The sequence below is a fragment of the Amblyomma mixtum genome, chromosome 5 (genome assembly GCF_055824585.1).
Source record: "Amblyomma mixtum isolate Tamu chromosome 5, ASM5582458v1, whole genome shotgun sequence".
NCBI classification, from domain to species: domain Eukaryota; kingdom Metazoa; phylum Arthropoda; class Arachnida; order Ixodida; family Ixodidae; genus Amblyomma; species Amblyomma mixtum.
In genome coordinates this window covers 48651115-48674386 of record NC_143016.1, presented here as the reverse complement: position 1 = coordinate 48674386, position 23272 = coordinate 48651115, and the positions used below count along the sequence as shown (strand labels likewise).

The window sequence follows — 23272 nt, the reverse complement described above, 5'->3', positions numbered from 1 at the left end:
CTGTGCATCTTCATATCTGTTTTCTATTCTTGCATTTGTGTATTTTTCAGGGCGTTTTGCTCTTTGAAGGGCTTTTGCTGCTTCTTTTCTTACTTTGCTGTTGTTTTGCTTCTTCTAATGTCCACTTTGCATTGGTTATTGGTTCAGAACTATTATTTGATCATTACCGATTTTTAGCGAGATTGTTGGCGTGATTTGTCTCCTTTATTTTCTTTATGCTCCATCAGTGTCTGTCCCCCCCCCCCAAAAAAAAAAAAAAATTGGGGGGCGTTGTGAATAAATAAACAAATAAATAAAAACATCTCTACTGTTGCTTGTTTTCTAGCTAGAAACAGTGAAATAAACGTCTTCAAACCAAAAAGTCAAGTGTTAGAGCCCTATCGTTGCTGACAGCTGCTTTTTGTGCCCGCAAAAAGCCATAGGTTGCTATCCGGCGCCAGCTCTGCAGATTGTCGGCAGCGTATCTGTTATCAGTCTCGTATCGAGTTCGGCCGGTTGTTCGCTGGCCGCCCACGTCACTTTCGCGCTAGGGCAGACGGCATATGGGGACGGATAAACGACACTCCACCGGACGCTACAGGTGAGTGGAGCAATTTTGTACAATGATAAACATGTTTTCTTGTGGAAGCTGCTCAGGAGTGGGAGAAACTTTTGCTTCCAAATGAAAAGCAAAGAAAACAACAAAATCTGTCGTGCGAGAGAAATGAACGATTTCAAAGTTCTGGGGCCTATGAGATCTCTAATCGACGGTTGCTCTTACTGCTCCTCTACATCGAAAATTTTTTATTCGACAGCCAGTGTTTTCTGTATACATGGTGCCACCTACAAGATATTTGCCTTCATTTAAAGCCGCTGGTGGTCTTTGTGGTTGGCTTGCTGTGTGGTTACATAGCCGAACAGAGCCCTAACATGATGCGTACGTAAGCTTTTGTATGTTCGTCTGAGTATTATTCATGTCATACAGTAGACGTAGTCCACATGTTGTCATGTTTAGCTTCGTATAGTGCGCTCGGTTCATGCTTATCGATACACAAATTTCTCGGCTACTGTACTTCCAAACGTCGCACGTCTTCTAGATAGAAATACGTTATTTAGTTTGCGTATTTTACTTTAAACTAAACAACTCTTTATTGGATAAAAAGGTGCTCCTGGAAAACGTGGGTTATGCGCGCACGTTTTACTGTGTTTATTTCTTCTGCCACCTGTATATATTCATCGGAATTCCTTCGTGCCTTAAGTGGAAATAGTGATTCCTTGTTTTCATTGTACTCTTATTACCCATACATGCAATACATGACTTCGTGAAGACCGACATGTCGTACCTTAGCTTCGGATTTTCGTAGTCACCATGGGGTCGATGAATTCAATTAAGCCCACTTTTCGCGTAATATGTTCAACAATATAACTGAAACAGAGCGTCATAAGTTGTCTAGGTATAGGGAACCATCGCTGAACTCTGACAGACAGAAGGTAGAAAGACAGGTGGGTAGGTGGACCGACAGGCAGGCAGGCAGGCGGGCAGGCAATCTTGAAAGTTATGCAATCTTGAAAGTTGAGCTATTTAATATCATCAAAAACTTTGATTCAGTGCAAATCAGAATAATTAGTTGGTCTTAATCTTGTGCTGCACTAGGCGAATTCTGCGGCTGGCGTCACTTGAAAGTTACAAGAACTGTATCGCACGGCCGGCCGTGCCCCTTTAGTGCACCGACTGCGGACAAAAATTCTATACAAGTATATACAGTAGCCCGAAATAATCTGAATTCTAACTAATTTCTAACTAGCCACGGATGCGCAAGAATTGAGCATCGCATCCGTAACGAAAGAAGTAGTACAGAAATGCCTGCCCGCAGATTGTTATAGCCAGAACACGCGTTTGATTTGAATGCCTCCAAATACTACAATTGAAACGGGGGCAAATTTAAAGGAGTATAGGCGTCTAACTTCTGCGTGCGCGTTTTCCTCTGCGTAATGATGCGTAAGGCGTTATTATACATTTCATACCACGTGGTTTTTTCTTATGGCCACTAAATAATTTACAATCGAATTTCCTTCTCGTGCTGTTGCGGTTTCGCTTTCAACAACTGAACAACGACTATTGCGTCAAAGTGCGCATACAGGTCGCGCGAGACATCAAAAAACTGCGGCATAACCGCTTCGCTGCTTCGTCGTTTCAATCACTGCAGTGCGAAAGCCAGCCGACCTCGAGAGACAGAATGACAACGAATGCAGAAGCAGCGGCTGTAATGAGGTTTTATCATACGTCGCGTGACCTGTATGCCCGCTTTGATGTAACAGTCATCGTTCGGCTGCTGAAACGAACTGAAACACCAAGGCATAAAAATTTGATTATATTTAATTAGCGGTCATAGGCGAATAACGCGTGGCAATTCATGCATAGTAGTGCCTTCAGTATCAATGTAGAGCAGAAAACATTCCAATAAAATTGTCTTTACTCCTTTGAAGTGGGGCAGTGGGAACGGAGACCCCCTCCCCTCAACCCACCCAAGCGAGATATCTTACAGAGGAAACCAATGCTCAAGCCCATTTTGCGACCAAAAAGGCCCAAAAAGTACATGGGACAAATGAGACCACCTCCCCTTGACCGCACCCTCCAAGAGCAACCAATAAATCCGCCCCTGCTTTGGAACAATCAAGAGTGTTTCTAATGAATCTCCCAAATCACGGAAATGTTCTCGTAACCCAACGATAATTCTTAAATGAGCACGTTACGGATGCTCTAGTCGCAGGAGAGGCCGCAATCCGTTATACATATACTCGCCAACAAGCAAGCGGGCGCCACAATGCGGGACGTTAGTCATGGTTCCACCTCTCCGCTTGCTTTCGTTTTGCTTCGGAGCTAAGCTTTAGACACGAACGCTGTAAATTAAAAGATTCCCAGCCATCTCGGAGAACGCACTGGAGCTGCGCATTGCACTGTAACTATCGGTAGTTTTAATGCATGGTAGTACGACGTATTTTATACGGGAGGAACACAGGAGACAGTCGTAAGAGAGCTAAGTTCTTGACACTGTTTCTTAATCGAAACACACATTTTGACGGGATTGTTTAACGGCGATGTTTTCTGATAGGTAGATTCCTTCCTACTATCAAAGTGAATCATAGCATAGCCAAGACATGTTGCAGTTCTATTTAAATCGACATTGACCACATTTTCCGCTTATTATCCATCATTATAGATAAAAGTACACGGGTATCTTATCGGCTCTCAGTGTAATCTTCTTCCTTTCTTTTTTTTGCAGACTGGCGTAGCTCAGCGAAGAGTCATGCGGTGCTTCATTGCTGGAGTGTGTTTTATCGTCGGCTCGTTCCTCGTTTTCGTTGTCATGTACACTGACTTCAAACCTCCACAATGGGCGTCAATCGTTTACACAAACGAAACTGCCGAGAAGAGCCCACGAGGATCTGTTAAGATATTAGTATGGACGAAAGTCTTCAACTCCTGGAAGGAACAGTTCCCCTCCAACAGAAGGGGCTTAACAGTTTACAACCACTGCAAGGTTCCGTGCCTCGTGACCAACAACAGGTCCCTATTAAGAACGGTGGACGCCGTATTAATGCACGATCGGGACCTTGACGGCAACGACCTTCCAAAGTATCGTGCCGCACATCAACGGTGGGTCTACTGGAATTGGGAATCACCCTCTAATAGCAGACTCAAGCAAATCGAGAAACTTAAGGACGTCTTCAACTGGACCTACACGTACCGACCTGACTCGGATGTTCCATACCCTTACTTCTACGTCCGGCCACGCGCGCAAATTAATGGCAGTCCACCACCTCTCGCCCCATCGACGAACCGCTCCAAGCTAGTTGTGTGGGCGGTGAGCAACTGTGAAGCCAGTAGCGGCCGACAGGATTTTGTGAGAGAACTCCGAAAGCACGTCCCCGTCGACATTTACGGAAGATGCGGTGACCTGAAATGCCCGCGAGGGCCAGAGTGTCTGGTGAATTTTGGAAAGACGTACTACTTTTACATGGGCCTCGAGAATTCAATATGTCCTGGATACGTCACTGAGAAGTTTTACAATCCTCTTCTACACGGAATGGTTCCCGTGGTGTTCGGAAACTACTCACACATCGGTCCTCCAGGCTCGTATATCAACGCGCTTGAGTTTACTTCACCCAAGCACCTCGCTACTTATTTGAAGGCACTGGCGGCTGACCCACCACGGTACAAGGAGTACTTAGCTTGGAGGACAACCCACGAAGTCATTCCAAACAGCTTCACCGACCACTGCACCCTTTGCGAAGCGTTATATAAGGCACGGCCAGAAGATGGGAAAGTATACAAGGACATCATCCACTGGTGGCATGGCAACGGTTCTCTATGCACGTCATGGAAGCCAGTCACATGACCACGTGATATGCCCGAAACAATAGAATGAACTTTGTGCTCAAGCTGGAATTAACTTCCGCTTAGGCTTTACATCATTTCGTCGCTGGCGGGTCCAGCACTTCACAGCAGAAGCTAAATCTGTGATTATAAACAAGAAATATTAGTTATGGTTCTGGCACCCAAGAGGCGCCTCCATGTTAATCATTTTACCTCAAGGACCCGTTTCGGCGGGTGGCATTGAAGAAGTTACACAGTGAAAAAAGACGAGACTGTATTTGGGGCGACAGAATGCATTCATACAGATGGAAGTAACCTTGCTTCCAGTTCGACCCTCTGTGTATGGAAATTTGTAACCTGGCTGCTCATGTTAGCGACCGGCCATCGTTTATCAGAATTGGAAGACGTTCTCTTCTAAATACAGGCGCAATGGTTTTCGGAAAAGTGACGGCTGGCCCCAGGCAGCCAACGCTCCGGAAAATAACGTCGAAACATTACTGGGTGAAAGCCGAGCTAACGTACCTGGGAGGAAAGCAGTTAGCTTTGCACAGTGATGCAGACATTACTGAAAGCTCGAGGCGTTTACAAATGAAAAGCATGGGAAACGCACTGGAAACGAAATAGGCGAGAACAATAAAGATTGTTTTTCTTCAATAAGACTAATTAATAATTAGTTTCGGTTTATTGCTTTATTCGGGTTGAAAGTCCCAAAGCAACTCAAGCTATGGGGGACGCCGTAGCAAAGGGCTCCGGAAATTTCGACCACCTGGGGTTCTTTAACGTGCACTACTTTCCGGTCTAAATACACTAGCCCTTATTGTTTTCTCTTGCTAAGATTTGTATTCTTGACAAGTAGGGGTCGGATTTTTAGGCACTAAAAATGCACGGCTAAGGCGGCAAAAATGCGCAGTTAAATGTACATTTTAGTCACCCAAACGGAGAAAAATAGGTACTTAAACTTTTAGCGCAAGTGCAAACGATAATAGATCTCAAGATCTGATATCGTTCTGATGTAAGAATATCCTCACATGAATATATATTCTGATATTCAGATCTTCTGCCATGATGAAGATCTGAAGATATGATATCGTGATATAGCTAAAAGAACTGCGATTGTGCAGTGACAGTTCGTCAAATGGTGCGGTTTCTTTCTTCTCGAGCAATAACCTGATGCTTGTTCAAACCGATATGGAGGGTAGGTTCGTCGATTTACCGAATTGAATTTACAGTGAGAAAGCGAAACTAGCAGTGAATAAGAATTTTGCTCCTGTTAAGTAAAGGGAAGTAAGAGTAGAGACCAAGTTCATTGCGTTCTGTAAGAGATTAGATATGAGCACTTTTGCCAGGGACATCGCTAATAGCACAGGTAATAGCAAGTCCTTTTTTTAACGAGTAAGACCAAGAAATCGGCAATTCCGTTCAGAACTATTGTTAAGGAAGAGTTTTCGTGGCAAAAGAACGTCTGGCAGTTCTCGTTAAAGAAGCTTAAGAACCTTCTTTTGGACGACTTTTTGCTCATCGAAAAGTTAATCGATGTTGCACAGTTTCTTAAGTGCAACGAGGATATTGGTTTTGGTAGGCTGTTGACATACAAGGCCTGTTTTATTTCGTATCTATGATCAGCTTTTATTTTCTGGTCAGGAATTATAGAAGAAAACGGGGGCGTGACTTTTCTAAATGCGACTAGATTGTCTGTTGATAATTTATATCATTATTGCAGTTTTACACAATTTCAACCAGCCATTCTTGAAGCGCAATGGTATTTCCATGAGTTCATGTGTGGCTCCTAGCCTTCGCGTCATTTTTTTAGCTAAGCTATGCAAGTTTTTAGATCAGGACTTTAAAGACATGCCGATTTTAAAGTTTTTCAAGCATATTGATGAATTTTTAGTACTTCTAACAAAAACGAACACCTTCACATACTCCTATACAGAAGGTGAAGTTTTAGCTACTTTTAAAAAACTTGGCCTTCGGTTAAGTTTTACCAAAAAACTACCAGAGATGTCTGTTTTACAGATTTTAGATCTTAAGCTCACGTTCTGTGAAGGACACTTTTGCTGGGGCTATTGCCCACATGCCAAAAAGGAGCTCTTGCCTTACGATTCGGCGCGCTCCAAGACAATCAAAAGAGAAATAGCGTCGCTGTGCATATAATCTGATCTCCAAAAATTGTGCCCGCATCAAATGCATCAGAGTTTTAATAATCAGATGAGCAGGCTCCTGGATGAAGCCTTTCTGAGACCCTGCTGCAAAAATGCAAGTGTGGAACTCGAAGAAAAACGGCCGAAGGCTACAAAAAGGCTTCTATAGTCAGTCAGTGTCAGTCAGGATGTCAGTGTGCATTTTCGTATAGGCCTGAGGTTGTGCCCTGTATCTCGCACAATCTTCAAAAAGTGGCAAGCAGTCACGGCGTCCTTGTTTTCCCAACGAACTGAGAAAGATATTCCCACGCATTTGCAATGCCAAAGAACGTGGATGTAAAAAAAAATCACGAAAAGCCGTTTGTTAAGTGTACCACTGGAGTGGCATACTCTTTCTCATGTCATGTGTAAAGTTTTATGTCGACCAAACTGACCGTTGCGTCAATGACCATTGCGGAGAACACGCCCTAAAATTAAAGAACTACGTACATTTAGTTGCGCACATAAATAAGCGCGAAGGATGTCGGGCACAGTTTGAAGGGACAAGGATTCTTAGCAAAAGTACTGACTGGACATCGTGGATTAGTTTAGAAGCCTATTACATTAGGGAACTTGGCAGTGAGTGCTTGAGCACCCCTTCCTTATCTCCCTTTGCCGCTCAGTTCGTTTGATTTTATAGAAGGGGTAAACTGTAGACGAAATGAAAAGACAAAAGTTAAGCTAATTTGATTTGGTGTGCTATGTTACTGCTTGCCCGCGCATTCGTCCTATTAGGCTGGCTGTGCCATAAATCCTTGTTTTGTATCTTCTCATCCTTTTCACACATTTTTTGCTTTCTATAGTGTGTCACCTCCTGACAATAAAACCAGTTGTCACTTAGCATTTGTGTACATATGCCGCCTCCCTGTGGTTGTTTATGTTTTCGCTGTAACTTTTTACTAAATCATTACGCACCAACTCGCCCAAAAAGATGTTTTAATCCCTACACATACGCGCTCAGGTCGTTCGAGAGGCGCTTCGAAGCGCTTAACAGCGTCTTACCATCCGGTGTCTCGTTCCAAGAACGGAAAACTTTATGCAAACTCGGAAGGTATGAGACGGGCGCCAAGAAATCAGTTCTACCTTATTTACACAAAATTTCCGAGAGTAAGGATTATGGTTTAACAGACTTTATGAAACATATTGAGCACTTTATCAGAACTAACCAATTTCAGCGAAAATTTACGGGGCGCAGCACTCGTCTCAAAGCTCGGTGGACACCAGAAGAATACGTTAGGTGTATCGTTTAGGGGGGTTTAACGTCCGAAAACGACTCAGGCTATGAGGGACGCCATAGTGAAGGGCTCTGGAAATTTAGATCACCTGCGGTTCTTTAACCTGCACTGGCATCGCACAGTACACGAACCTCTAGAATTTCGCCTCCATCGAAATTCGACCGCCGCGGCCGGGATCGAACCCTCGTCTTTCGAGTCAGCAGCCGAGTGCCATAACCGCTGAGCCACCGCGGCGGCTTGGATACATAACGCGTTGCAAGTAATTAAGTATTGCAAATAAGTTACATTTAGTTATAATTTTCAATTTTATTGATTACTTTTTACAATGGTATCGTTCTGAATGACTGCATTATTTTCTTCTGTTATCGATTATTGATGAAATTAATTTGTTTTCCATAACTGCTTGTAACCAACGGTAAAGTTTCAATAAGCTGAACTTGGCGGGAATATATTTAGTGCTAACAGAATGACGTGCACTAACGAGAAAAACTGCTGGCATGCTAGACTTCTGGTCTAATGGAAATTTTCTCCTTCCCCTATCTACTGTACTCTCCTGCCCTGCTGCAACGATCCTCTGCTCGATTTTCGCTTCAACCTTCAAGAAAGTTGAACATGCCCTGGCTGTTCCTAAAACCCAGTTCACCTCAAATTTCTTTGGCGTCCTCGCGCTCTTAAGGCTAGAGGGTCTAACACTAGACAAAGATATCTTCTACCGTTCCTGTGTGTTGCAAGCAGCAACAGGAAATGTCATCCGTGGTTTTTCAGACTTAAGCAGCTAGCGCCATATATTGGCCACAACAAAAGAACACCCCGCCACTGAATGGGTATATTTCTTTAATTTTGTAATTTTGGCAAAACTACAGAGTCCCAAGATGGTCTACGTGTGCATGATGATAATAAGGGCCGACTCTTCCTCCTCGTTTCAAAATCTGGCCTATAAAATTCTTCCCATGCTCACAGCAGCTGTTTCCGACGGCCATAAAATATGAATTCAATGTTCCGAGTATTCCAAATTAGCGCGGCAGTTGTGGAGCGTTCAGCGCCACGCGGCAAGTGATGGCAGCCGTGCAAACTAGAACGCTTGTGCAGATTTCTTGCATTTGTCGCTGCCTTCAGGAGCGAAAAACTATGCAGTCTAGAAAGTTGAGCTATTTAGTATCATTAAAAACTTCAATTCAATGCAAATGGGAATAATTGGTTGATCTGTATCGCCTGCCGCACTAGGTGAAATGTGCGGCCGGCGTCACTTGAATGCTACGAAAACTGTTTCGCACGGCCTGCCCGTGCCTTCTTAGTGCTCCGGCTGCGGACAAAATATCTATACAAGTCTACACAGTAGCCCCAAATAATCTGAATTTTAACGATTAAGCCATGGGTGCGCAAGAATTGGGAATCCCGGCCGTAACGAAAGAAGGAGTACAGAAAGCCCTGCCCGCTGATGAGCTAGGAACCACAAGATCCTCCTCCCGCTATCGCTTCCGACGATAATGGTCATACGGGGCTTTCATTCGGTGGTGATGCTGGGTCTGGCCCCAACAACGAAAAACTGCATGTTCGGCTGCGCACATAGCCATGTACTGCCTGCAACTCTCGCTTTTGAGTGCGAGGATTACCGGATTACTGCTATTGGTGCTTCGGGCCATCTGTCATCGCAGTGTGCGCTGTATGCGACTTCAGGTGCAATGAAGTCATGCTGACCTCTGCATTAACTCGCGTAAAAGGCACTAGCCGCTGCTAAGGGCTGCTTAATCAAGGACATCGAGAGTGAGCTTCTATAACAGGCTTTCACTGTAAAGAGTCCTCCGTTCCGTCTAAATGCGCTGAAAGCTACCAAAGGAGTTAAAAGTTTCCCTTGGCTGCATTACTGCTGCGGTAACAAACTACAGACCTCCATTTGTTTCAAAACAAATGAGGTCGCGCTGCTGTCGCTAGCCGGCTCGCGGTAGGCAAAAGGCCAGAAAGCGGGCATCACGGGGGTCTTGAGCGCCAGTTTTCAATGCTTGTAGGCGCGTTCCACTCACCGGAGTGGTCCATGCATTCAACTTAGTAATTTAGCTTCAAATATTCTGGCTCGCGTTGACCTTGTGCAGCGTTTTCTGGGAAACGGATCGGCACCGAGCGTTCTGCATCTGATTGGTGGTAATACCTTATATGATTGGAGATTCCGTTATTGCGGAAATTTTCTCTCGTCCCACAAAATCCGAATCAGCGGCGATTTACTGAGTAGGGTTCCTCACAATATATCACTGCTATATGTAGGGTACCAAAGAGCACTTTAGTAGACTTGACAAAAAAAATTACCGACGATTACGTTACTTCCTAATGCGAAATTTGAGCGCAGCAAATAAGCTGTTTCACCTTTTCGATAGATTGAGGCAAAGAAATCGAGCAACACATGTATGCGCTATCACAGAATTTTTTTTTATTTTTCACACGTATTCCTTTAACAAAGACTCCACTAACAGTTCTTGACAGTCATGAAGGAAGCTTTGTGGTCGGAGAAATAGACTGATATATGTTCGACTTGGTACACCAATGCTTGATTCTCAAAGACGAGATCTATACAAGTGCCTCGCGAGGTTGTCACAGCCGTGGGACGCGTTACGAGCGAGAGGAACGGGATGTTCTCCCGCATAAGTGTTAGGAATTGCTGTTTGTCTTTATGTCAACATTAAAGTCCCCCACTACTAACATCGGTGTGGATCGATGGACGGTTAATGCGAGTTGCAGGAAGTGCACGACGTCTTTCGTGAGTGCGGTAGGGGCGAAGTAGGCAGCTACTACCAGCAAGCCGTTGGGCAACTTTGCGGCGCACAGTTCGCCAACTACATGTGACGTGCCAAACATTTCTACTGGTATTGCAGAGAGACCTGTGCGCAAGTAGATAGCGACTCCCGCCGCTCTGTTGTGGTCTCTGCGAGCACCACAGCAGTATAGGAAATCTATGATTTCGAGAGTCTCTTCGGGATCCATCCAGGTTTCAGCAAAGCAAAGTACAGAGGAATGGCGCAGAATGTGATCGTGGTGTACGTCCTTGGCATGTGCGGCAAGGGAGCGTACGTTAAGAATGTGGTTGTGAATGATGAATCAAGTGCTGCCAGCGAATGACGCGTCCATTGGCTGTCTGCGTGTGTTACTGATGTGTGGTTAACATGTTAAGCTTCGCCTGTAAGAGTGGAACGCGACAGCGTCTTGCAACGCTGCCAGGGAGTCCACAGAACGCCATCGCCAATTCGGCTGTACGCCTTGCTGGACGGTAAATTTATTTTTTGAGGAAAGGAAATGTATCTCTCTCGCATATCTGGGTGGACACCTGCACCTCGCCGTAAGGGAAAGGGGGAAGATGGGAGTGAACGAAGACGCCGTATTAGCTAGACGCGCCTTTGTTCATTCCAAACCATTCAGCTGGCATTACGGAGTGGCTAGCGTGCTCGTATCGCACTCCGGAGACCCTGGTTCGATTCCCCAACTCGACCAATTTCGTTCTCGGTTTTATTGATTTATGCGGTCTAACTAGAAAGATTAATTAGGCTATTTCATATTTATATTATTGTATTTCTATCCATCGTGTTCTGTCATTAACCTGTCAATTGTTGGAACTGTCTAGGATGTTCGACACAACGTATATGAAACGAGCAACGTCTTACTGAGTGGGGAAGTGCGTGGTGGTGGAGGGAACGCGGCTTCGTACTTATGTGTTTTTTTTGGAACGCGGCTTCGTACTTATGTGTTTTTTTTTCAGCAGCGTCTACTTCCGCGGACGCTGTTGTCGCTGCGGCGCGCGTCTTTCCTTTCTTTTCTTTTCTTCTGACCTCTTCATTCTCCTCTATATTAATTAGGCTAATTGATTAATTCAGCAATTAACTAAACTCCGTCCAACTTAGTTGCAGCATCACTATACGATCCCTTTGATTGGTTGCATGGTTACTAGCCAAAGTACAATTGGCCCCATTTGAAATTCCCGCACTGTGACGTCACGAGCATTTCGACCAATTGAAAAGCGTGACATTGGGGGCGGAGCTGGTTACGAGGCCGACGCCGACGACGACGCGAAACCCAGGAACGGACGCCAAAGAGCTGCGCTCTAAAATAATGGACTAGATGAAGCTTACTAATAACTCCTAAAAAAGAAGCCTATTTAACATATAGGCAGAAGCAATGAAACATCCCTGACAGCAGTCCTGCGATTGTTATAGCTAGAAAATGCGTTGCATTTGAGTGTCTCCGAATACTACTATTAGAACAAGTTCAAATTTAAAGGGGAATATACATCTACTTTTGGCTGCGTGTTTTCCTCTCCGTAATAATGCCTAAGGCATTATTATACATAGGCATTATTATGCATATGATATGGTATTCTCCTGCGCTCACTGAATAATTTATAATCAAATTTCTTTCTCGTGCTGTTTCGGTTTCGGGTTCAGTAGCCGAACTATAACTGTGACGTCAAAGCATGGAGGAAGGATGGTATACAGGTCAAGCAAGACATCAGGAAACTGCGTTATAATCGCTTTTTCGTCATTTCAATCCCAACAGTTCGAAAGCCAGCTTGCCTCAAGAGACGGAATGACAACGAATGTAGAAGCAGCAATTATATTGCTGTTTTCTTATCCCTCGCGAGACCTAAAAGCACACTTTGATGTCACGATCATCGTTCTACTCTTGAAACTGAAGCTGAAACACCAAGATGTCAAAATTCGTTTATTATTTATTTATTGGACTTAAGAGAATAGCACGTGACGATTTGTGCTTAGTAGCGTTTTAGGTTCATTGTAGAGAGGGAAACACGCCAGCAAAATTGTGTCTATACTAGTGCACTGCACGGGTTCGGGCCAGCCCGAAAGCCCGGGTCCGGCCCGGCGCCCGCGGGCCTGGCCGGGCGGGGACATGATCTGTTTTGCCGTGCCTGGGCCGGGCCCGGGCCTAAGTTGCGGGCCCGGGCCGGGCTCGGGCTTAAAGCTGCGGACCCGAGTCAGGCTAGGATCCGTACAGAACGACTATTCATTCTCTATTGCAGAGTGAAGTACAAAACTGCGGCATTGGAGCAGCGACGCAGATGAGCTATGGGTCATAGTACGCGCTGAGAAAAAAAAACTAAGCTTTATTCATTGGGTTATTTATTTCCTTTATTAAGGCGGAAGCCTTTAATGTCTCATCGTTGTAAGCAGCAGTTGTCGACAGAAAATGTCACGCTTTTCAATTGGTGGAAACGGTCGTGACGTCACAGTGCGCGAATTTCAAACGGGGCCAATTGCACTTTGGCTAGTAACCATGCAACCAATTGAAGGGATCGTATAGTGATGCTCCAAGTAAGTGGGACTGAGCTTAGTTAATTGCTTAATTGCCGAATTAGCTTAATTAGCTTTACTAGTCAGGCCACATAAATAAATAAAACCGATTAAGAAATCGGTCGAGCTCAGGAATCGAACCCCGGTCTTCGGCGTGAGAGACGAGCATGCTATCCACTCGGCCATGCCAGCTCTTTTTTTTTTCTTTATTGCCTGTCTTTGGCTCATGACATTGCACAACAAAAATACACATAACGCTATATACATACGACACTGTCGTGGTCAGCCAGCACGAGACTGGCTTCGTCAGCTTAAAATTCCCGCAACATACACAACGGCTCAAGTCTTGAGAGCCACTCGGGAGGCTCCGCAGCTGCTTTTTGGATTGCAAGAAACCAGTCCATGCTTTCCCGAAAATAAATTCGGGCCGGTCGTGCGTCTTTGTCACAATGGTAGCCTGCCATTCTGGAGCGCCATATACAGTGGAGGCCCAAGAGCATTATGAGATCAAAAGGTACCCCATCCTCATTATCAGTGCTTAAATAGCGAATTCCGTGCGCGTCAAGTGGTAGCTCTTTCTTTATGGTCCTTTGTAACACGTCCCAAAAATAAACCCCTTCCCAGCAGTGCAAAAAAACATGGTCTATTGTTTCAGGCTGTTTACAAATTAAGCAGTTCGATCCCCACGGTAAAAAGAAATCTCGATGGTTTGGAATGAACAAAGGCGCGTCTAGTGAATACGGTGTCTTCACTCACTCTCATCTTCCTCCATTTCCTTCCGGCGAGGTTTAGGTGTCCACCGACAAATGAGAGACAGATACATTTCCTTTCCTCAAAAACCAATTTACCGACGAGCGAGGCGTAGAACCGAATGGGCGATGGCGTTCTATGGACTCCTTGGCAGCGTTGCAAGACGCTGTCGCGTTCCACTCTTAGGGGCGAAGCTTAACATCTTAACCACACATCAGTGACCACACTTTCGGTCAAAAAAGTGCCCCCCTGAATTTTGACGGGTGTCCACCGAGATATGTGAGACAGTTACCGCGTAATTTCCTTTCCTCAAATACAATTTTCATTTTCTTCATTACGGCTCCTCTTTATCCTCTTTCACTCCCACTTCCTCCCTTCCTATATGGTGCGGTTCAGGTGTCCACCGACATGACAGAGAATTACTGCGCCATTTCCTTTCCTCAAAAAGCGTTGCGTTCAAAGGGCAAGGCATCGCGCCGAACGGGTGGTGGCGTTCCGTGGACTCCCTGGCAGCGCTACAACGCGCTCTCGCGTTCCGCTCATAAAGGCGGAGCTTAAGCGTCATTAATTAGCAGTTAATTAGTATTCAGGGATTAATCAGTAATTAACAATTAGTTAGTGATTTGCCATCACTTAGTAATTAGTACTCAATTATATGTGACACCACCAGTGCCACAGAAACAGCGAAGGTGGTGCGGAAAACGCTTCCGCCTCTACCCACTTTAGACAAAGTGCCCCCTGAATTTTTTTCCACGACGCGGTGGCTTTGGTGGTCAAGGTGCTTGATTACTGAGCCGGGGAACCAGGGTTTGCTCCTAGCCTCGGCGGCCGCATTTCTATTCCGGCTGCAAGCATGACAGCCATGTACTTTGTAGTATCATTGCTCGCTGAAGGAACCCAGGTGGTCAAAATGATCCGAATCGTCGGCGATTTCAACGCCCCGAGCAGGCTATGGGGATACCCCCGGGAGGACAGGCGTGGGAGGAAGCTTGCGGAACTTCTTTCCACACTTGGACTCACCCTGCACACTGACCCCGCCAACCCAACACGTGTCGGCAATTCCATTCAACGAGATACTTGCCCGGACCTCACATTTACACGCAACATACGACATGCCGACTGGCTGAATACAGAGGACACTCTAGGTAGTGATCACTGTATAATCAACACAACCATTTACATGCGTCCCCTGAAACGCCCACTAAAACAAGCTCGTATCCCTGACTGGACGACTTTCCGCACCTCTCTACCTATTGTAGACCCCCTCCAGTCGGGATACGACGCCTGGTCCAGATCGCTCACTTCTACACTTACACAACACGAACAGCAGATACAGCTTACAGAAACACAAACAGACGTGGACAACCACCTTCTCCACCTTTGGGAGGCCCGTCGCAGCCTCACGAAGCGATGGAAGAAACAGAAACATAACAGACGCCTAAAGAACCGCATCCTGGAACTCACACAACAGGCAGCGGAATATGCTACTCAGCTAGCCGACACTAACTGGGTGGACCGGTGCAACGCGGCTGCTCGCCAGATGTCTGGCCGCAACACGTGGCGCCTGTTCCGCGCTCTCATCGATCCAATACAAACACGCACGGAAACCCAACGCCAATTACATAGGGCCTTGCACAACTTTACAGGAACAACAAAACAACTAGCGCACACGCTCAGGGATCGCTACCTGTGCACCACTAAGGACCCCCGGCAGGCGGCGTACTCGTATGCAGGCGAAGAGAACACGGAGCTGGACAAGCCGTTCCAGCTCCACGACCTCCGGGCGGCCTTGAGCAAAATGAAGCGCGGCACTGCACCCGGGCGCGACAAGGTTACGGTCAAGCTCTTGGCCAACCTTCCCGACGCAGCCTACGCCGCGCTCCTCAAATACATCAATAGCATTTGGGACGGAGAGACTCCTCTCCCTCTCGATTGGAAATCGGCTCTCGTGACCTTTATTCCGAAAGCCGGCAAACCTATTGATGTGGAGAACCTTCGCCCCATCTCCCTCACGTCTTGTGTCGGCAAGCTGATGGAGACGATGGTGCGCGACAGACTCTCCGATTTTCTAGAAACACAGCACACTTTCGCGGACACCATGTTCGGTTTTCGCCCTCACAAGTCTGCACAGGATATACTTCTGCAGCTTCACCACGACATCTTAGATCCTGTCGAATGTCCCCACAACGACAAGGTGGTCCTGGCCTTGGATCTTAAAGGCGCATTCGACAACGTCAAACACGAAGTAATCCTGGACCACCTCAGTAACACCAACTGTGGCCACAAAACATTCAACTACATAAAACAATTTCTTACAGACCGTCAAGCCTACATACGCATACAAGATGCGGAAAACGGGCCATACACCATCGGCTCGAGGGGAACACCTCAAGGCGCGGTCCTGTCTCCCCTCCTCTTCAATTTGGCAATGCTTCATCTTCCCTCCAAATTGTCCTCTTTGCCCGGGATACATCACGCTCTTTATGCGGATGACATTACAATCTGGGCCACGCAAGGTAACCTGGGCCACATGGAATCCTGCCTGCAAGCAGCGGCGACCCTAGTCGACGACTACGCGGCCTACTGCGGACTCCAGTGCGCCCCGTCGAAATCAGAATTTGTGCACATACGTCCCTCCCCTCGGGACACAACCCCGCTTTGCATCAGTCTCCCCTCGGGACCGATCCGGGAGTCCAAGGAGATCCGCGTCCTTGGTCTCTTCATACACCACCAACGCAGAGTCGACACCACCCTAGCCAAACTTCGCACGGTGGGAGACCAGGTGGGCCGCATGGTCCGCCGGGTCTCCAACAAGCGGGGCGGATTACGAAGCAAGGATGCACTGCGGCTTGCCCATGCTTTCGTAACGAGTAGAATCCTCTACTCAACCCCCTACTTGCACCTGCGCAAACATGATGATGACCAACTGGAGGTCATCCACCGGAAAGTCATCAAGCGTGCTCTCGACCTCCCGGTCACCACGTCCAACCAGCGACTTCTGGCCTTGCGCGTGGTGAACACATTTCGGGAGCTTCGAGAGGCCCACTTAGTCAACCAATACACGCGTCTTGCACAGACCACGTCCGGTCGCCGCCTCTTGGACCGGCTACACATCAAACATGACTACCATATTGAGGAAAGGGAGAGAGTGCCAGCACCCTGGAGACGCGCCCTCCGGGTCCGACCCCTTCCCCGCAACATGTCCAGAGAAGACCATAGCGGTCGTCGCCAGGCGCGCGCGGAAGCGTTGGCGCGATACTATGGTAACCAACAACATGTGTATTACGTGGACGTTGCCGGCCCACACCACGGGGTGTGGTACACGGCCGCAGTCGTACACAACACAAACACAGTCAACGGGCTCACTTTCAAAGCCTACAGCGCAACACACGCGGAGGAGATTGCCATTGCTCTTGCTCTCACTACTCCCAAGTCGAAACACATCATCACCGACTCGCGAGGGGCCTGTCGGAACTACGAGTTGGGCTGGGCTCCCCCGCTTGCCTGGCGCATACTGGAATATAGCTGTCGATCTGAAGATCCAACTCCACGCAACCTGATTTGGGCCCCCGGTCACCAGGGACTCCAGGGAAACGAACAGGCCGATCAGGCCGCCCGCGCACTCTCTCCCCGGGCTATCTCCCTGTCCTTGGAAGGGTACTCCCAATCAGACAATCTGACCATTACATTCAAACAAATCACCGATTACTACAAGGAGGAGCACCGGCGCTACCCGGCCCCTTGTAAGGGTCTGAATCGCGCTGACGAGCGCCTCCTCATCAAAATTCTTACTAACACTGTACTGTGCCCGGCGGTGCTTAAACATTTCAATACATCCTTTGATGGCGCGTGCCAGTTCTGTGGGGAGGTGGCTGACACCTTCCACATGGTTTGGGCGTGTCAGTCAAACCCATCTATCCCCCCCAACCCCAACCCCACCAGAGAGGACTGGGAGGCGGCCCTGCTCGGCTGTCAGGACCTAAAGACCCAAAAGGCCTTGGTTCACCGGACGCGGGCGGCGTTGCTTGCCAATGGGGCCCCGGAATAGGGGCTCCACCTAGTATTGTTAGGGGAAAGGGCCAATAGGGCCTACCCCAATCACCTCTCTGTAAATATTTATTGTATTATAAATGTTTTTCACCACCACCACCACCGGAGCCCTCTGCTTCGGTGTCTTGCACAGCCTGACTCCCCTTGGCCCGAAAAACATCGCTTTTATTTTATAGCTACATTTTTCTCATGTGAGAAAATTCACAAACTAAAGCGCATTTGGTTTTATTTTTGATCAGCGGACCGGAACGTCTCGTAAATGAAATAGCCACAAAAGCTCCCGAGAGTTTGTAAATCTCATCTCATAACCACATCTATCCCTCCTCGCTTCTTCAGGCTGGTTGTCATGACAAGTGTTTTGCCCTGTAAGTTATCACGTGGTTCGCGCGTTTTCTTCTGCTCCACCAGTAAGAGTAAAATTCAACCGGTCTTAATTGGTCATTGATCGTTCGTCATCCCAAAACATAGCTATACACTATTAGAAATGCATTCGGGAAGAACATATTACTTTAGGACGCTTATAGTCTTCAAAACACACACCGTGAAGTACTCAAGCCTTTTAGCTTTTCGTTTCTGCTGAAAGGCGACCAGTTCGGCTATGAGTTCATCCTGTGACATCGTGTTCACTAAAAAACTGTCATCCCACTGCTTGCCAGGCAGCTTTAATGTTTATACTTCCGGGCAGCAAAATATAACTGATAACAATCAGGGGGAATGCAAAGTAGTCTATTACGCGCGTATGCAGCCCTTTTTATTTGGGTCTCGGAACTTCCGAGTGTATCTTTGCGCACCTACACGAGATCACTGTCCAAAAGAGGAGTCTGGCGAGCACTACTTTTAATCACTTCCTTCTGGGTTAAAAAGAACCAACTTTCTGTAAGCCAAACTGTGGTTTCAGAACCTTTGTCGGCCAGTTTCTTATCGTTCTAGTAGTAGTCTACTTGCTCAGAGTGAGCAGTATACCTCAAGCGTTACTGTGAAAAGAGCCGGGCCGGGCCCAGGTTGGGCTAGAAGCCGCGGGCCTGGGCCGGGCTCGGGATTCAGGTCTGGGGCCCGGGCCGGGTTTGGGCCTCAGGCTGAGGCTCGTGCAGTGCTCTAGTCTATACTCCTTTAAGGTGGGGTGGCGGGAGCAGTAACACCCTCCCCCCCATCCACCCATGCGAGATATTTTACACAGGAAAACCATGCTCAAGCTCATTTTTAGATAAAAAAAAACTCTAGAAAAAACATACGTCAAATAAGACCGCCTTCCCTCGAGCACACACTCCAAGAGCAACCCATAAATCCGGCCCTGATTTGGAACAATGAAGAGTGTTTGCAACGAACTCTCCACAATGACAGAAATGTTCACGTATCCCTACGCTAGTCCTTAAATGAGCGCATTACAGATGCTCTAGTCGCGGGAGAGCCCGCACACTGTTGTACACCTGCTGCGTCCATGCACTCGCCAACAAGCAGGTGGGCACCACAATAGGGGAGGTTTGTCATGGTTCCACCTCTCCGCTTGCTTTCGCTATGCTTCGGAGCAAAGTTTTAGAGACGAACGCTGTATATTAAGAACTTCCACGCCCTCTTGGTGAACGCACTGCACCTGCACATTGCACTGTATACTGGGTAGTTTGGATGCATGGTAACGCAACGTATTTTCTAGAGGAGAAACACAGGAGAGACTCGTAAGAGAGCTGAGTTCTTGACACTATTTTCTTCTCCAAACAAACATTTTGGCGGAATTCTTTAACCATTTTGTTTTCTGATGGGTTGATTCCTTTCTACAATCAAGGCTAATCATTGCATATCCAAGAAACGTTGCAGCTATATTTAAATCGACGTTGACCACCTTTTCTGCTTATTATACAGCGTTACAGTTACAAGGCCGAATGGCACTTCTCGGTATTCGGTGTAATGTTCACTCTTTATTTTTTTGCAGGTCGGCGTAACACAGCGAAGAGCCATGCGGTGCCTCATTGCTGGCGCGTGTTTTATCGTCGGCTCGATCCTCATTTTCGTTGTGATGTACACTGACTTCAAATCACCTCAGTGGGCGTCAGGCGTTTACACAAAAGAAACTGCCGCGAAGAGCCCACGAGAATCTGTTAAGATATTAGTATGGACGAAAGTCTTCAACTCCTGGGAGCAGCAGTTCCCCTCCAACAGAAGGGGCCTAATAGTTTACAACCACTGCAAGGTTCCGTGCCTCGTGACCAACAAGAGGTCCCTATTAAGAACGGTGGACGCCGTATTAATGGGACATTGACGGCAACGACCTTCCAAAGTATCGCGCCGCACATCAACGGTGGGTCTACTGGAATATGGAATCACCCGCTAATAGCAGACTCAAGGAAATCAAGAAACTTAAGGACGTCTTCAACTGGACCTACACGTACCGACCTGACTCGGATGTTCCATACCCTTACTTCTACGTCCGGCCACGCGTGCAGATTAACGGCAGTCAACCACCTCTCGCCCCATCGACGAACCGCTCCAAGCTAGTTGTGTGGGCGATCAGCAACTGCGAAGCCAGTAGCGGCCGACAGGATTTTGTGAGAGAACTCCGAAAGCACATCCCCGTCGACATTTATGGAATATGCGGTGACCTAAAATGCCCGCGAGGGCCAGAGTGTCTGGAGAATTTTGGAAATACGTACTACTTTTACTTAGGCCTGGAGAATTCAATATGTCCTGGATACGTCACTGAGAAGTTTTACAATCCTTTTCTATACGGAATGGTTCCAGTGGTGTTCGGAAACTACTCATACATCGGTCCTCCCGGCTCGTATATCAACGCGCTTGAGTTTCCTTCACCCAAGCACCTCGCTACTTATCTAAAGGCAGTGGCGGCTGACCAATCACGGTGCAAGGAATACTTAGCTTGGAGGACAACCCACGAAGTCATTTGGAACAACTTCACCGACCACTGCACCCTTTGCGAAGCGTTATATAAGGCGCGGCCAGAAGATGTGAAAGTATACAAGGACGTCATCCGCTGGTGGCACGGCAGCGGTTCTCTTTGCACGTCATGGACGCCAGTCACGTGACCGCGTGAGATGACCGAAACAACACACTGAACTTTATACCTAAGCTGGAATTAACTTTCGCATTGGCTCTACAGCAATTCGTCGCTGGCGGCTAGCACTTGACCGCATAATCGAAGTCTGTGATTACAGACAAGAAGTATTTGTTAGGGTTTTGGCACAACAGAGACGCCTTAATATTAACAATTTTACCTCAAAGACCCGTGGCGGAGGGTGGCATCGCAGAATTTGCACAGTGAAAAAAGACGAGACTATTTGGCGCTATAGAATGCATTCATACAGATGGAGGTAACCTTGCTGCCTGTACGACACTCACTACAGGAAAATTCGTAGCCTGACTGCTCATGTTAGTGACCGACCACAGTTTTTCAGAATAGGAAGAACCACCGGATAGATCATTAAGTAAAAAGGAGTCGTACGACTGGAGAAGTCTCCAAGCTCGAAATTTCTTCTCCTCCCTGTGAAGGAGTTGGACGGGTGCCAGAGGGCGGAAGAGGGACGGTGCTGAAACCGAAATTTGTAAATTTTGCGGTCACGTGGCAACATTAGATCACATAATTTGGAGATGCGTTCGTGCCCCAGGGCGCAACGCGATTAAAACTAGCGGTTAATGGGAGACCACGCTGAGAAGCTCCGACTAAAAAACTAAGCTCTTTGCCGTTCGCCTGACGACCGAGGCTGAAGACCTCTTCTCCTAGACGGGATCGGATGTCCTCCGGCCGCGGTGCGACAGACTGCCTCCCCAAACGCCTGCATGCGGACCCGGAGGTGGCTACCACGCCATATTCGGCGGAAATAAATGTTCTTCCTCCTCCTCTCTTCTAAATGCATGCGCAATGGTTTTCGCAAAAGTGAAGGCAGGCCTCAAGCAGCCAAGAGCTCGGGAAAATAACGCCGAAACATAACTGAATGATGGCCGCGCTAATGTACCTGGGAGGACAGCAGTTAGTTTTTAATAGTGATGCCGGCACTACTGAAAGCACGTGGTGTCTACAAAGGAAAGGCATGGGAAACGCAATGCCAGCGAAATGGGCGAAAACAATAAAGATTCATTTTTTTGTTCACTACAGGGATAATTCAAGAGTACTTTCCGGTCTAAATAATAAGTAAGAAGTAAGGGCCTGATTTTAGGCACCAAAAATATGCACTTTTTTAAGTGCATTTAGTCAACAAATGGCGAAAAATAGGGACTATAAATTTTAGCACAAATGCCAACAATATAAGATGCGAAGATCTGATATCGTCCTAATCTGAAGATATTCCGATATTAATATCTTCTGATATGAAGCTCCAAAGATCTGATATCGTGATATAGCCGAAACAACTGGACTTATGCAGAGACAGTGTGTTAAATGGTGTGGTTTCTTTCTTCCGGGAGCAATAACCTGATGCTTGTTCAAACCGATAAGGAGGGTGGTTCTGTTGTTTTACCGAATGAAATTGACACCAAGAAAGCGAAAGTAGCAGTGAATGAGTATTTCGTTCCTTTGAAGAAAAGGGAAATAAGAGTAAAGACCAAGTTCATTGCGTCCTGTAAGAGATTAGATCTGAGCACTCTTGCCAGGGTCAAAACTAACAGCCGAGGTTGCAGCTTAAGTACTTTTTTTACGGCCAAGAACCACAAACCGGATATTTCGTTCAAAACTATTGTTAGCGAAGAGGGTTCGTGGCAGAAGAATGTCAGCCATTTCTTGTTAAAGAAGCTTAAGAACCTTGTTTTCGACGACTACTTCCTCATCAAAAAGTTAGATTTATTGGGGTTTGGGGTTTAACGTCCCAAAGAGACTGAGGCTATGAGGGACGCCGTAGTGAAGGGCTCCGGAAATTTTGACCACCTGGGGTTCTTTCAAAACGTTAATCGATGCTGCAGTTTCTTAAGTGCAACAAAGAAATAGGCTTTGGTTTTCTTTTTCTTTTTACATGCAAGGCTAGTTTTATTACATATCTAAGGATCAACTTTTGTTTTCTGGTAAGGAATCATAGAAGAAAACGGGGGCGTGACTTTTCTAAACGCACATAGATTGTCCGTTGATAATTTTATAGCATTATTGCAGTTTTACTTAAGTTCTGTTTTTATTGTTTTTGACAACCAGCCCTTTTTGCAGCGCAGGGATATCTGCATAGGGCCATGTGGGGCTCCTATCCTTTGCGACATTTTTTTAGCCGATATAGACAAGCTTTTATATTTGGGTTTTAAAGGAGATCGGATATAGAATATTTTAGGTATGTTGATGATTTTTTACTACTTTTAAGAAACAAGACCACCTTCATCTACTCCTCTACAGTGGGTTAAGTTTTAGCTACTTTAAACAAACAGTGCCTTCGGTTGAGTTTTACCCATGGTCTGCCAGACGTCTCTGTTTTACAGATTTTAGATCTT

The 23272-nt window shown here is 46.7% G+C and overlaps 1 protein-coding gene and 1 pseudogene across 2 annotated transcripts; both read left to right on the top strand.

The window, feature by feature from the left end:
* Positions 1-481: 481 nt before the first annotated feature.
* Positions 482-7495, top strand: LOC149342047 (lewis-type alpha-(1,3)-fucosyltransferase-like). Its single transcript, XM_089544352.1, has 2 exons — positions 482-580; positions 3264-7495. Exon 2 carries the CDS (start codon positions 3288-3290, stop codon positions 4377-4379), a length of 1092 nt encoding a protein of 363 aa, XP_089400478.1. The 5' UTR covers positions 482-580; positions 3264-3287; the 3' UTR covers positions 4380-7495.
* Positions 515-21933, top strand: LOC149342046 (lewis-type alpha-(1,3)-fucosyltransferase-like; annotated as a pseudogene). The gene is made up of 2 exons (XR_016282998.1): positions 515-580; positions 19788-21933. The product of XR_016282998.1 is annotated as a lewis-type alpha-(1,3)-fucosyltransferase-like (transcript).
* The last annotated feature ends 1339 nt before the right edge of the window (positions 21934-23272 follow it).